General features: G+C 41.7%; 1 protein-coding gene across 3 annotated transcripts in view; it reads left to right on the forward strand.

The window, feature by feature from the left end:
• The window catches only part of si:ch211-1e14.1 (UPF0606 protein KIAA1549), a 260,115-nt gene that overhangs the window by 100,057 nt on the left and 145,471 nt on the right, over positions 1–14,587 (forward strand). For 2 of the 3 annotated variants that reach the window (XM_043708964.1, XM_043708966.1), the window contains exons 2-3: positions 4,975–5,034; positions 5,446–7,755. In XM_043708964.1, coding sequence (XP_043564899.1) covers positions 4,975–5,034; positions 5,446–7,755 — 2,370 coding nt within the window. The remainder of the gene's footprint in view (positions 1–4,974; positions 5,035–5,445; positions 7,756–14,587) is intronic. The other variant, XM_043708965.1, reaches the window with a different exon arrangement.

Below are 14,587 nucleotides of genomic sequence, written 5' to 3' on the forward strand. Positions count from 1 at the left end.
AAAAATGAGAGAGATTTTTGGAGTAATTATTTTAAGATTGCTTTTATAAAGTGAAAGGCATAAGACAATTTGATGAATTGTAAGCCTAGGTGCAATTAATCAGTAAACTTATCTCCTCATACTTAAAGCTAATGTTAGACTATTGAGATGCCATATTTTCTGGCTTGATTTCTTCATGCTTGACATTATTTTTCCAATCAGTACACCAAACTACAGCCTGTCAGTAAGTTTATTTTTAATTTGAAGGCGATGATGGTGGCAAAACAGTCAGTATTTACTGTACATCCTTAGTAGCTTGAAATTCACTAAAAGTCAATCTTATAGTGTAGGTTTGGGAGGTACTGGTGTAAAACTAGGGTCCTGTATGTTCAAAACCAATTGAGTTTATCAAATAATCAGTGTATTTCATGACCATCTTGTTAGACTAAAAATGACAAGATTTATTAAAATCATAATATTTTGCTTCATATGAAGTGATGGCTGTGCTTTTTAGCTCTAGCACATAGCTATGTGGAACTTCCCTCAAAATTGTTTGGTGTCTCCTCCTTTCAGACTCTTTGTAACCAACTTTGTTGCCTAAGTTTGTCACTTATCTTAATGGTCCGGAGTTTGCAGCTGCAATAATAATGTGCACTGAGACATTGATCAGTATTGAGGGTTGAGCAGCAGTGGTGATCCAAATGCTCCTGTATGCATCAGAACCTTGGACAACATATGGATGACATCTGAAGGCACTTGAAAAGTTCTATTAACGGTGCCTTTGAAACATCTTGAATGTCAGCTGGGAAGATAGAAAAACCAGCGTGCTGAATAAAGCAAAAATAGCAAGCATTGAAGTCTACATCATTAAGAGCCAACTAAGATGGAGCAGTCATGTTGTTCAGATGAAAGACTAACATATGCCGAAACAAATCTTCTACTCCCAAAAGAAAGCAAATGTAAAAGAGATGGACACAGAAGTGATACAAAGGTGGTTAAAAGCCAGCATGAAGAAATGTAACATTGACATCAACAATTGGGAAACCAATGCCAAGGACAGGAAACTGGCAAACCATCATCTGAGAAGGAACAGCAATGTTCAAAGCCAACAGATGTGCAGAATTAGAAGAAAAGAGAATAAAACGGAAAGCAAGGCAGCAACAACCAAAGCCTGATCTGCGATCTGGAACTACTTGTCCTGGATGTGGAAGAACTTTCAAAGCCAAGATTGGACTCATAAACCACCTGAGAGCCCATAAATAGAACAATGGGATGAAGACCATCACCTTGATCTCAAGGGATAGCCACAACAATGATGATGAATATATGGACATGGATTGAGAACTTGATAACAGATAGAATACAGGGTTGAAAAAAATGGATTATTTCAGTTTAGCAAGCTGTTACTAGAGGGGTACTGCAAGTACCAGTGATGGAGTCTAGGGTTTTCATAATCTACATTAATGATTTGGACCTAGGGATTAAATGTAATATTTCCATGTTTGCAGATGACACAAAACTAGGTGGGAGTGGATGCAGTGAACAAGATGTAAGGGTGCTTCAAGGGAATTTGGAAAGGCTAAGTGGGCAAACAAAAATTTGGCAGATACAAAGAACTGCTTCAAAAACCGCTTTAAGACTTCGGAATGGACCTCTCAGATTTCAAATCTAATGTTGATCTTGCTTTTTGTAACTTTGTGTTCCTCACTCTGTTCAGTTGCCCTATAATCTTTGTCATTGTATGTAATGATCTGCTGTACTACACAAGACAGAGGTTTTCACTCTACTTCGGTACATGCGACAATAATAAATCAAATCAAATCAAAAACCTTCAGAAATGGAAGGTTGCCTACTTTGCTAGGATTTCTTTAAGTGGTGAGAGGTTGGAAAGTGTTGAATTTGAAGGGTACTTTAGTGTCCTTGTTCATGAGTCACTGAAAGTTAAATATTACCTGGTTTATTGGCCTTTATGAGAAGAGGATAGAAATAAAGTCTTACTGCAACTAGATTAGTCTTGGTAAAACCACATTCTGGATTAGTGGTGCTGGAAGAGCACAGCAGTTCAGGCAGCATCCAAGGAGCTTTGAAATCGACGTTTTGGGCAAAAGCCCTTCATCAGGAATTAGGATGGTGGGACGAGGGGCAGTGCTAAGAGATAAATGGGAGGGGTTGATGGTGAGGTAGAAGGTGATAGGTCGGAGAGGAGGGTGGAGTGGATAGATGGGAAACGAGATGGACAGGTCAAGAGGGCAGTGTCGGGTTGGAGGCTTGGAACTGGGATCATGTTGTGGGGGGTGGGGGGGAGGAAATGAGGAAACTGTTGAAATCCACATTGATCCTGTGTGGTTGCATGCTCTCAAGGTGGAATATGAGGTGTTCTTCCACCAGGTGTCGCATGGTAAGGGTTTGGCAATGGAGGAGGCCCAGGATCTGCATGTCCTTGAGGAGTGGGAGGGAGAGTTGAAGTGTTCAGCCATGAGGCGATGGGGTTGATTGTTGCGGGTATCCCAGAGATATTCTCTGAAGCGATCCACAAGTAGGTGTCCTGTCTCACTGATGTAGAGGAAACCATATCAGGTGCAACGGATGAAATTAGTGGAGATACAGGTAAATTTCTGTTTGATGTGGAAGGATCCTTTGGGGCTTTGGACAGAGGTGAGGGGAGTGGTATGGGTGAAGGTTTTGCCCTTCCGGCAGTGGCAGAGGAAGATGCCGCGAGTGTGGGGGTGTGCGTGGACCTGATGAGGGAGTCGCACAACAAACAATCTCTCCCGGAACACACAAAGGAGTGGGGAGGGAAATATATATCTGGTGATGGGGCCTTTTTGGAGATGGCAGAAGCGGTGGAGGATGATGCATGTGCAGGTTGGTGAAGTGGAAGGTGAGGACCAGGGACGTTCTGTCTTCATTGCATTGAGAGGGGTGCGGTTCAAGGGCAGTGGTGCAGGAAGTGGAGGAGATACGCTGGGGCATCATCAACCACGTGGGAAGGGAAATTGTGATCTTGGAAGAAGGAGGCCACCTGAGATTTTCTAAGCTGGAATTGGTCATCCTGGGAACAGATGCGGCGGAGGTGGAGAACTTGGGAATAAGGGATGGTGTCTTTACAGGAGTTGGGGTGGGAGGAGGTGTAGTGTGGATAGCTGTGGAAGTCGGTGGGCTTGTATTAGATGTCTGTGGTTAGTCGATCGTCCGAGATGGAGATGGAGAGGTCCAGGAAGTGAGGGGAGGTGTCCATGATGGTTCCGGTGAATTTGATGTTGGGGTGAAAGCTGTTGGTGAAGTTGATGAACTGTTCAACCTCCTCGTGAGAGCACGAAGTAGCGCTGATACAGTCATCGGCATTAGCAGAAGAGCAGGTGAGGAGTGGTGCCGATGTAACTGCTGAACATGGACAGTTCCACATACCCAACAAAGAGGCAGGCATAGCTGGGTCCCATGCGGGTGCCCATGGCTACTCCCTTGGTTTGGAGTAAGCGGGAGGATTGGAAGGCGAAGGACCAGTTCAGCTAGCCAGATGAGGGTGTCAGTGGAAGGGTGCTGGTTGGGACAGCTTGAAAGGAAGAAATGGAAGGCTTGGAGGCATTCGTCATGGCGGATGGATAGTGTAGAGGGACTGTATGTCCATGGTGAAGATGAGGCTTTGGGAGCTGGGAAACGAAAGACTTAGAGGAGATAAAGGGTATGAGTGGTGTCCTGAACGTGGATGGGAAGCCCCTGGACAAAGGGGGAACAGTACAGTGTCAAGGTATGCAGAGCTGAGTTCAGTGGGGCAGGAGCGGGATGAGACAGTGAGTCGACCGGAGAAGTCAGGTTTGTGAATCTTTGGTGGGAGGTAGAATCGGGCGGTATGGGGTTCACGGACAATGAGGTTGGAGGCTGTGGATAGGAGATCCCCAGAGGTGATGTTGCGGGTGGTCTGGGAGATGATGGTTTGGTGATGGGAGGTGAGGTTGTGGTTGAGGGGGGCACTAGGAGAAGATGTCTGCGAATTGGCACCTGGCTTCAGCAGTGTAGAGGTCGGTGCACCACACTACTACTGTGCCATCCTTGTCATCAGGTTTAATGGTGAGGCTAGGGTTGGAGCGGATAAAGTGGAGGGCTGCTGGAGTAGATGGAGTAGAGGGCTGCGAGACATGTATCATTTTTGCAATAATCAATTGGGTGAATGCAGAAAGAATGTTTACCCTGATTCTGTTTAGAACTAGAGGACATCGTTGACGAATAAGAGGCAGACAGTTTAGGACAGATGAAGGGAAATTTGTGAATTCAGGATGATGAATCTTTGGAATTTTTTGCACAGAGGATTGAGGAGTTGTTGATGATGTTCAAGACTGAGTGTGATAGATATCTACGTATTAAAAACAAGTGATAAGAGGATGGTGCAGTATTTAAGTAGGAACTCAGTCAGATGAAACTCCAAGGGTTGAGTAGCCTACTCCTATTCCTATTTCTCATGTTCTTGTGTTCACTGCAAGACATCTTTGCTCTTGTCAATGGACCATTTGGGAGAGGATGTTGAATCCTTACACAGCTAACAAATAAAGTAGGTTCATATTTCTCAGTGTGGTTACTGATGAATGCCACTGCTTTACTGCTGACTTCAAATCCAAGCTGTTATAGAATCATACATCACGGAATCAGAACCTTTGGTCCAACTAGTTCATGCTGACCTTAATCCCAAACTAAACTAGTCCCACCCGCTTGCATTTGGTCCATATCCCTCCGAATCTTTGCAGTTCATGGACTTACCTTATTTTGTGGCTCATCATTAAGTTCTGTTTGGTTACATTTCAGAGAAATGTCCTTGGTCAAAGGCACTACATGAATGTGGATTTTATTGTCATCTTTCTTTGTTTAATTCCATGACCAGTGAATTACTATAAGCCCTCCTAAGTGGAAAAATTCAGTAATGATCAATTGTCTGAGTATTGTTGTTTTTTTTTTGTTTTTGTAAATGATTCTCTTATGTAACATATAACACCTGCATTACAGTGGGAATGATTATCAAGACTGCAAAACCGATGCTGATGTTGATTGAGAGAGCCCCACAAGGTGATTCTGATGCTTGGATTGTATTTGAACCTTTGTTCTGTACTGCTGGTTGGCATTTTTGCAATCATGACTGCGAAGATCTTGTCTGCGACCAGGAATGGCCCTTGCTGGTCGATCTCAGCACAACAGTGCAAAATTTGAAATTGCTCAACCACTTTAATTTGTGTTTGTGACTTGAAAATTATTGTGCTTACACATGTTTTGAATTACTTAACACTGTTGAATTTGTACACTAACTCATGAAATGAGGAAGTGAATGTTTGCATTGAGCTATCCAGACCATTATTGTGCAAATTTCTTACTGAAAATTTCAGCGATTATTAAAACAAGCTTATTCTAATATGCTTTGCATGTTGACTGTTTCATACCTCCTTGAAATATGTTTAATAATTGTTTTCTGTTCTCTTGCAGGTGAACACTTTTTAGATGATGCAGTATTGTCAGGCAGGACACACGAGCAAAATCTGGACATAAATGACACACTGGAATCCGCCTTAACAAAGCAAAATCAGGAATCCAAAATAAGCACTACTGCTGTGGAATCAGCCTTGCAGTCAAGTTTGGACCTAAAAGCAGGAATCCAACTAAACTCTGAAGAAACCTTGACGCAAGTCAAAAATCAAACTTGGTCAGGAAAGCTTGTGTTGTCTGATTCTCAAGAATCTTCAACCATTTATAATTCACAAGTCACTGCTTCATCAGAATTAGTGACAATGGTGACTGAAGAATACCAACTAATTACATCACTGTATTTGCTTACGCCAACATTGTCATCACCAGTAATTCCATTTAGTTTTCTGAAAAACAGTGCCACCAGGCAGTCATCAGAACCACAGATCTCATTGCATCTTTCAAATTCCATCTTGGTTTATCCGTTATCTTTTAGAATAGTTTCGGACATATCTATTCTGCCATCGAGCAAACTGTCATTTGAACCTGTAACCACTTTATTCTCGTCAATCGCAGTCAGTCGTGCTTTCCAACCTGCCATAAGTAAAACAATGGCAAATTTGGACTTCATGGAGTACAGTGAAACAGACTTGCTGAGTCACATTGATGATGCATCTTATAGAACAGAGGCCATTTTTTCTCATCATATGGAAGATTTCACTCAGGAAAATGAGATTTCTTCAACCTCAAATAATGTTGCATTCCTCAGTAGCAAAAGAGAGTTTAAGATCACTTTAGAATCTCTGGTTCATCATGTTAAAACTCCAATCAAAGCTAGTTTAACATCAGAGCTGGTTTCTGAAGCATGTTCAAGATCTGACTTACCTCAACTGTTAGTATCTACAGATGCTGCTTTAGTTGACAATAATGCAGTAGCGGATGGAGTGATACTGACAGAGTTTAATGTGCCGTTGCTTTCCACTCACATATATACATCCCCCTCTCCACATGGAGTTTTACTTTCTCCATCTAAATTACTTCACACACAGTCATTTATTAACGATTTTGGATCTGGTGATGATCTTGAAATTATGCCTTTCAGTTTGTCAAACACTGCTGCATTTGTCCTGGCATCCAGTTTAGTCTTTGATTCATTTGGTTCAGAACTGCTAGACTCTGAAGCCTACAATACCCACTTTTCAGTTCCAACGGTTTCTTCAAAATTAAGAACTTCATCTGTGCCATCACTGACAGTCTTACCGTACTATGCCACCACCTCTACAACTATCTATCCATCAAATCAAGTATTGCGTTCATCTTTTGAGGATAATTTTGATATTAGCACAGTTAGTCCTTCACTGCTGATGGAAGAAACCTTTGCATTTGCACCTACAGTTGATGAATTCAGTGTAGCTAGTGAGCATTTAAAATCAACTTTACCTCAGAACAAAAATGCAAGTTACCCCTCAATCGTGGCTACGCATTTACCAGAATTCTTAGCAAGTGAATCCTTTGAACTGACCAGCATCCTGGAACCATCTCTGGATTTGGTTTCTTCATTAATAAGTATTTTCTCAACAGAAGCGAGTATTGTTTCAGTGACAGAATACTCAAATTTATTTGAATCCTATCCAGAAGGTTTTTCTGCGTTTGAGACAACATATCTTGAAAATTTGTTGAGTTCTTCAAATCTGGAATCATCTTTTCTAAAGCCAGAACACTCCACATTGAATATATTGGCAACATCTACTAACCATACAAATCTTGCGGTAGATCTTGAATCTTCATTCATCACTGCCTATTCTCATAGTATTTCAGAAATGACGCCTTCTTTTGAGTCACTGTCACCTTCAGGTGAAGTAATGCAACCCACGTTAATGCCATCTGTTTTTGAATCAAGTTTCACAGAGAGGAGCACTCTCACCAGTTCAAATTTTCTGGCTTCCACAGTTGCAATCACAATAGATACTCCAAGTTCCACTGTTGATCTTCCCTATTCTTCCACTTCAACCCTGCTGCATACTTTTCCCAATGTTTTACCATCATCTACAGAGACAGTTTTGATTGCTACTTCATTCCTACTGACTCCATCACCTCCACCAGTTAGAAACTCTTCGGATCCAACTCTTATGACAATTTTGACTGTACCAGTCACCAAAACCCAAATCGGTAATGCCACAGCTACCCCTTACAGTAGCAGCACAATGCAGGCTATCAGCAGTACAACTTTGAAACCCACTTACCCCACAACTACCAGAACCGTAGCTTCTTCAACAGCTCAGAATTTTGTGTGTGATGTTAATGATCTTAATTCCTACCTTGTGACAGCAAGTAAGTAGATATTTCAGTTTAATACTTTTGGGTTTGGATGTACTGTTAAACCTAGATGAAGTTTTGTGCATCTTGAAGTAAGTTGCTTAATTAATATAAAGCAAATATAATTTTAATGTTTTTTTATTAGATTGTACAAAACTAATTCAACACTAAGATTTGTATCCATGTGAAAAATGTACTTTATTTATTCCAGTAACCATAGATTTACAGTGAACCGCAAAGGAAGCGCATCAATCTCTAAGCAGGGGATGGTTAAAATTATATTTTAAGGACCTCCAAATTCTTTCAAAAAGTTGTCTTGACAAAGTTAGAAATAATCCTGATCAACTTCAGTCTTGTTTTTTAAATCAACTCCTTTGGTTTAGAATTTTCTGTCTACTCCAATAAGCAAACAAAATTATCTTGGAGCTATAAAGATATTCTAACAAATCTGCCAAAAGACAGACCTTGGAAGCTTGATCACAAGCTATGCTCTTTGATCTATAATTTAGGGCTCAGGTCACTCATACTACTCTCTGCAGCTTGATAACAATTTAAAGTTACATAGAGTAGAATGATTCTGATTAAATTCACGAACTGCACATGTATACTGTTGTAATTAAGTTTTAATTTCAGTATGTCATATGAAGGATTGAATAGGCTCAGTTTACATACACTATTAGTATAGTAGCCATATCAGATCGGTGTGCAGGAATTTCATTCCAGTTATATTTCCTGTACTTTTCCAGATGAAATTGGAAATGAAAATACTGACTTTATTTAAATGCTCCACTGCCAGAGCTGCTGAGTTCCTTTCAGATTTCCATCATCCACCCACTGCATATTGTATTTCTTTGCTGAGTAGGCATTTAGTTTTGTATTCCTCTATTAATGTGTCTGTCTTTTGTTGATCTGGAAATGACCTGTAGTTTTAAAGGTACTGTGGCTTTGTTTTAATAGCTGGGTATTACTTGTGCCTATGAGGTTTCTTTGTTCCACAGCAATGAATCTTTGTATGTGCTGTCTAGCCTACTCTTTGTGCTGACTTGGCACACGTGTCTTTTGTGTTTTTATACTTTATTAACTGGATGGATTCTGTTGCTTTCTTGTGATAAGGTTCTCCTTCTCCCCTCAGAGTTTCTCTGTGACACTTCCAGCCTGATTTGGGCATTGTTTTTGGATTGTAGTAAATCTGAGAGTCTCACCAGCAATTTCAACGTCAACTGAAATCTGATTTTGAAATTCTGCAGCAACGATTTTCTATTATTCTCTAGAGACTGTTAATGAAATTATTCCACAGTCTAACACAAAATGAGAGAAAGCAGTTATATCCAATTATCACAACTTGATTGGCATAGGGTTGGGGTGGGACGATGGTGGGGGGAATGTTGTGCCCCACTAGGTCAAACATTGCTCTAGTCAGAAAGCATCCCAACTGTTAAGGTGCTGACCTGTCATGATATCAGCTTTAATAGGTGCTTGAAACTTGGCAGGGTGTGAACCCTGGAGTCTGACTGTTTGGAAGGGGCAAGCAGAAACAAAAAGCTCACTTAGCTGAGAAGAAGGCTTACAGAAAGTAAAAGCCAATGTGTTGAACACCTCCTCAGTCAACTGTTTTCTTCAAACAAAGATTTGTTTGACTTAGCCTTGAAATATTCAATAACCCAACCTGCCCTATTCACAGTAACAATCTTCTGGGAGGAGAAACTACTCCTCATTTCTCTCTTAAATTGGAGACTCCTTCTTTTGAATAGTGGATCTCCTGAGAAGCATCAAAAGATCAACATAGGGTGAAAAAAATTCTGTCTAATGGGAAAGAAGGCTGTCCTATTTGTAACTGCAATCCTGATTCACCTCTAAATTTTCTGCAGTGGAGCTGTGCCTGATATTGCTCCAGCATAAGCTTGCCTCTGTGCCACCTTTGCTCCATGCCCTGGTTTGCAGACCACCTTTTTTGCTCACTGCCTTTCTCATTTGCATTTGTCACTGTTTTCCTGAATACGTTAATATTACACAGACTCAAAGCCACCTGCTGCAGCTATCATATCCTTTTGGAAGTTCAGGTTAACTTTAAACTGTAAAGGTGTTAGGAAATAAAATGTAAATATCAGTAGAAACAGGCCACTCAGTTACGCAAGCCTGTTGCAGCAATTCAGTAAGTTCAAGGCCGATCTTATTGTTGCCCATTTTCCTACCTATCTTAATTCGCTGAGGAGGCAAAGATTTGTTTGACTTAGCCTTGAAATATTCAATAACCCAACCTGCCCTATTCACTGGGAAACAGTAACAATCTTCTGGGAGGAGAAACTACTCCTCATTTCTCTCTTAAATTGGAGACCCCTTTTGAAAGAAATAATGTCCCCCTAGTTCTAGATTCCTTTGAGGTAAGCATCCTCAGAATTTTATGGATCAATAAGATCTCTTCCCATTCTTCCAAACTCCAGTAAGCATAGGCCCAACCTGCACAAATATTCCTCCAAGTAAAATCATCACTTCCTAGGATTAGCCTACTGAGCCATTTATGAGCTTTTTCCAATGAAACGGAGCGGTGGCCCTACTTAAGTTCGGATTGACACTGTACCCAGTACTATAGGTGTGGTCTTACTAATGCCCTTTACAATTGTAGCAAGACTTAGCTACTTCTATATTCCAATTCTTTACAATGAAGGTTCATTGTTCCATCGCCTTTTTGATTACTCAGTGTACCTGCATGATGATATTTCGTAATTCATGTACGAGGACTTTGAAGTCTCAGTGTTCTGTAGTTTCTCTGTCTTTAAATAATATTTTACTTTTCTGTTCTGGCCAAAATTGGCAATCCCATGTAACTTCTCAAATGATAGTCCTTCTGTCAAGTTTTTGACCCGTTGTTTAACCTACCTCTATCCTTTTATAGACTCTTTGTAACTTCCTCACAATTTGCTCTGCTCCTGTTGTTTCATTAACAAATTTGTTAACAAAGTTGTTCATCCCCCAAGTCATGTTGATGGACTGTCAATATATTTGAGAACCCAGCACTTTTGGTGCCCCTGTTCATGTGTGCTAATTAGCAGATAGCATAAACGTGACATGCCTGCCTATACTTTTTGCAAGTGTATGGATTATTTGCATATTGTGATTCACATGCTGGAATTTGGGGTTACTTAATTTGATCCCAATAACGTGAAGTTACGATAACTGCATAATCCAGTCGCAAACAGTAAATATTGAAATTTTGTGAAATTATGTATTCATGCATGAATTTGAATGTATATAACTGTATTCTGTTTGGTTCAAATGAGCAATCCAGCATGTTAATTGATTGAAATATAGGCCCAAAAAGATCTAACAAAGCTAATTTAAAGGCTGTTGTTATAATTCTGGCAAAATTTTGCTGTTGGATTTGTAGCTATGTAAGCAACATTGTAAACAAAACAGACCTGTGAAAAATCAGAATTTCCTCAAAAGTGAAGATTGGCTGTGTGATTCCCTTCATACAGTTCCATCTGTCTGCATTACCAGCTTTTTTCAGATTCTATACCTTAGGAGCATGGGGCTTACCTTTCCTTTTTCCCTCCAGTCTCAAATTTGTGAACTTCCTTATGCATGCAACTGCAGGAGAAATAGATCTTTGATTTAGCTTGTTTCTACTTTCTCTGGTGGTTCTTCTGGTCAGTATAGTTTTGTTATTGGCATTTGGATTACACATGCAATCATGTTTGATCTCTGTGACCTTCTTGTTTAGGTCCGTATTCTAATATCATTCATTCTTTCTGTGACCATGTGCATTGATCAAATGATCGTCTTATTTAAGTCTCAGTTGTGCCATTTTTTTTTCAAACTGACTTAAAAGTATTATACAGAAGAATACTTGGCAAACAACTTTTTCATTTTGCTAAAAACTATGAGGAAGAACAGTATAGGAATAAATGTAGGCATTCTCATTTTAGTAATTGTAACGTGGTCCACCACCTGAGCATCATAGAATATAAGTTCCCCGATTGGACCAGATTAACAGCCCCAAACAAGGAGACCTGGCTGACATAAAAAGTTAAATTTTGAGGATATTAAGCCCCTGAATGCCTGCATTAGTTAGAGGCACTTCTATTGTCAAAGACTATGCCACTGTTAGAGAAGCTTCACTCATTTGACCTTACCGTCAAGGACTAAGCCCTGTATGTAAATAAAAAGTTATATTTCCAGGGCAAATGATATTGTTGCAGATGAAAGAAAGAATGATTCTCCTGACCGCCTGTGGAGCTGCAGCTTTTTCTGTCATTAAGAGCCCTAACCTTTCCTGAGGCACCAGGTACTACAACCTATCAAGAATTGATTGACGTAGTTAAGGAATATTATGACCCAAGCCTCCTTTAACTCTGAGACATTGTCATTTTTACTCAACAATTCAAGAACCAGGAAAATTCGTATCGGGGTTTTTGACTAACTTAAGATGACTAACAGAAGCGTGTGAATTTGCTTTAAACCTTTAGAGATGTTTAGAGACCATCTAGTATGCAGGATTAATGATATGAATATGCAGAAACACTAGCTGAAGCTCAATGGACTTTAAACTAGTGCTACAACTGGCTTTATCATTAGAAAATGTGGCAGTTAAAGCATGAGAGTAGCAAGATATTCCAATGGTTTTGGACACCCTCACCAGTCTGCCTGAGCTTGACAAGCTTTACTTTAACACAGGTAATTGCATAGCCTTACTCAGGAAATATAAGAAAGTGAGGACTGTGGGTGCTGGAGATCAGAGTCAAAACGTGTGGTGCTGGAAAAGCACAGCCGGTCAGGCAGCATCCGAGGAGCAGGAGAATGGACGTTTCTTGATTATTCATTCCTGATAAGGGCTTATGCCCAAAATGTCAATTCTCCTGCACCTCGGATGTGGCCTGACCGGCTGTGCTTTTACATCAGCACACTTTTTCACTCAAGAAATATCCTGATAAAAGTAATTCTAGGTCACCTCCAAAAAGACCCCACCGACAGGGATATATTTCCCTCCCCACCCCTTTCCGCCTTCCGCAAAGACCGTTCCCTCCGTGACTACCTGGTCAGGTCCACGCCCCCCTTCAACGCACCCTCCCATCCTGGCACCTTCCCCTGCCACTGTAGGAATTGGAAAACCTGCGCCCACACCTCCTCCCTCACCTCCATCCAAGGCCCTAAAGGAGCCTTCCACATCCATCAAAGATTTACCTGCACATCCACCAATATCATTTATTGTATCTGTTGCTCCCGATGAGGTCTCTTCTACATTGGGGAGACTGGGCGTCTCCTAGCAGAGCGCTTTAGGGAACATCTCCGGGACCCCACGCACCAATCAACCACACCGCCCCGTGGCCCAACATTTGAACTTCCCCTCCTACTCTGCCGAGGACATGGAGGTCCTGGGCCTCCTTCACCGCCGCTCCCTCACCACCAGATGCCTGGAGGAAGAACGCCTCATCTTCCGCCTTGGAACGTGCTCTTCCAGCACCACTAATCCAGAATCTGGTTTCCAGCATCTGCAGTCATTGTTTTACCCACGTAATTTTAGGTCAGCCGACAGCAAAACCTCAAAACTAAGCCTAGTCTCGGCCAAATGGCTACAATTTTCTTCAGGATCCTGCCCAGTAAGACATTGTAATTGTTGTAGATTTCCAGCATCTGCAGTCATTGTTTTACCTACGTAATTTTAGGTCAGCCTACAGCAAAACCTCAAAACTAAGCCTAGTCTCGGCCAAATGGCTACAATTTTCTTCAGGATCCTGCCCAGTAAGACATTGTAATTGTTGTAGATATGCAGATTTAGGACAGCATCAGAGTCCTACTAGAGTTAAATGCGGTACGATAGTTCGTGAACCTGTATTCAGGACGGCTTCAAGGAGAGTTCATATACTGGAAACTTGACTTGCATCTGGTTTGGAACAGCTAACTTGTTTAGTGACATCGAAATCAGAACTGATCAAGATAAAAGTTTGGTTAAGTGCTTAAAATGGAGGTCAATACTAATGCGGCTGTGTCAGTGATCACTGAACCAGTTTTTAATTAAATTTGCTCTAGACTCCAGCCCTTAAGTTTGTGCAAGACTTCAGCTTGGCTGCGAACCTACACTGTGGAACCTTTTGCAGATTAATGGTACAACATCAATTCCAGTCTTGTGAAAGGCAACTAGTTCTGCTATGCCTGCCTGTTCACTGGGTATGTGGAACAGTCCATCTTCCTCAGTAACACCACCACCGCTCTCCACCTTTTCCTCCACTACATTGATGACTGTATCTGTGCTACCTTGTGCTCCCACGAGGAGGTTGAAAGGTTCATCAACTTCACCAGTACCATTCACCTGGACCATCTCAGACATTTCCCTCCCCAGCTCCATCTCCGGCGACCAATTTAACACGGACGTTACTAAAATCCCACCGATTCCAACAGCTACCTGCACTACACCTCCTCCCACTCTACCTCCTGTAAAAATGCTATCCCTTATTCCCAATTCCTCCCCTGATCTGCTCCCAGGAGGACCAAAACCACGATAGAACATCCCAGATGGCCACCTCCAAAGACTGCACTTGCCCCTCCCACATGGTCGACGATGCCCTCCAGTGCATCTCCTCCACTTCCCGCTCCTCCATCCTTGAACCCCACCCCTCCAATTGCAACAGAGACCGAACCCCCAGTCCATTCCACCAGCTGCCACAAACATTACATCATCCTCCGCCACTTCCACCACCTGCAAACAGACCCCACCACCAGGGATATATTTCTCTCCCCACCTCTATCTGCATTCCGGAGAGACCACTCCCTCCTCGACTCCTTTGTCAGATCCATCTCCCCCACCACCCTACCCCCCTCCCCCACCACCTTTCCCCGCCACCACACGCAG

This window comes from Chiloscyllium plagiosum, chromosome 19 (assembly GCF_004010195.1).
Source record: "Chiloscyllium plagiosum isolate BGI_BamShark_2017 chromosome 19, ASM401019v2, whole genome shotgun sequence".
In the NCBI taxonomy this organism is placed as follows: Eukaryota; Metazoa; Chordata; class Chondrichthyes; order Orectolobiformes; family Hemiscylliidae; genus Chiloscyllium; species Chiloscyllium plagiosum.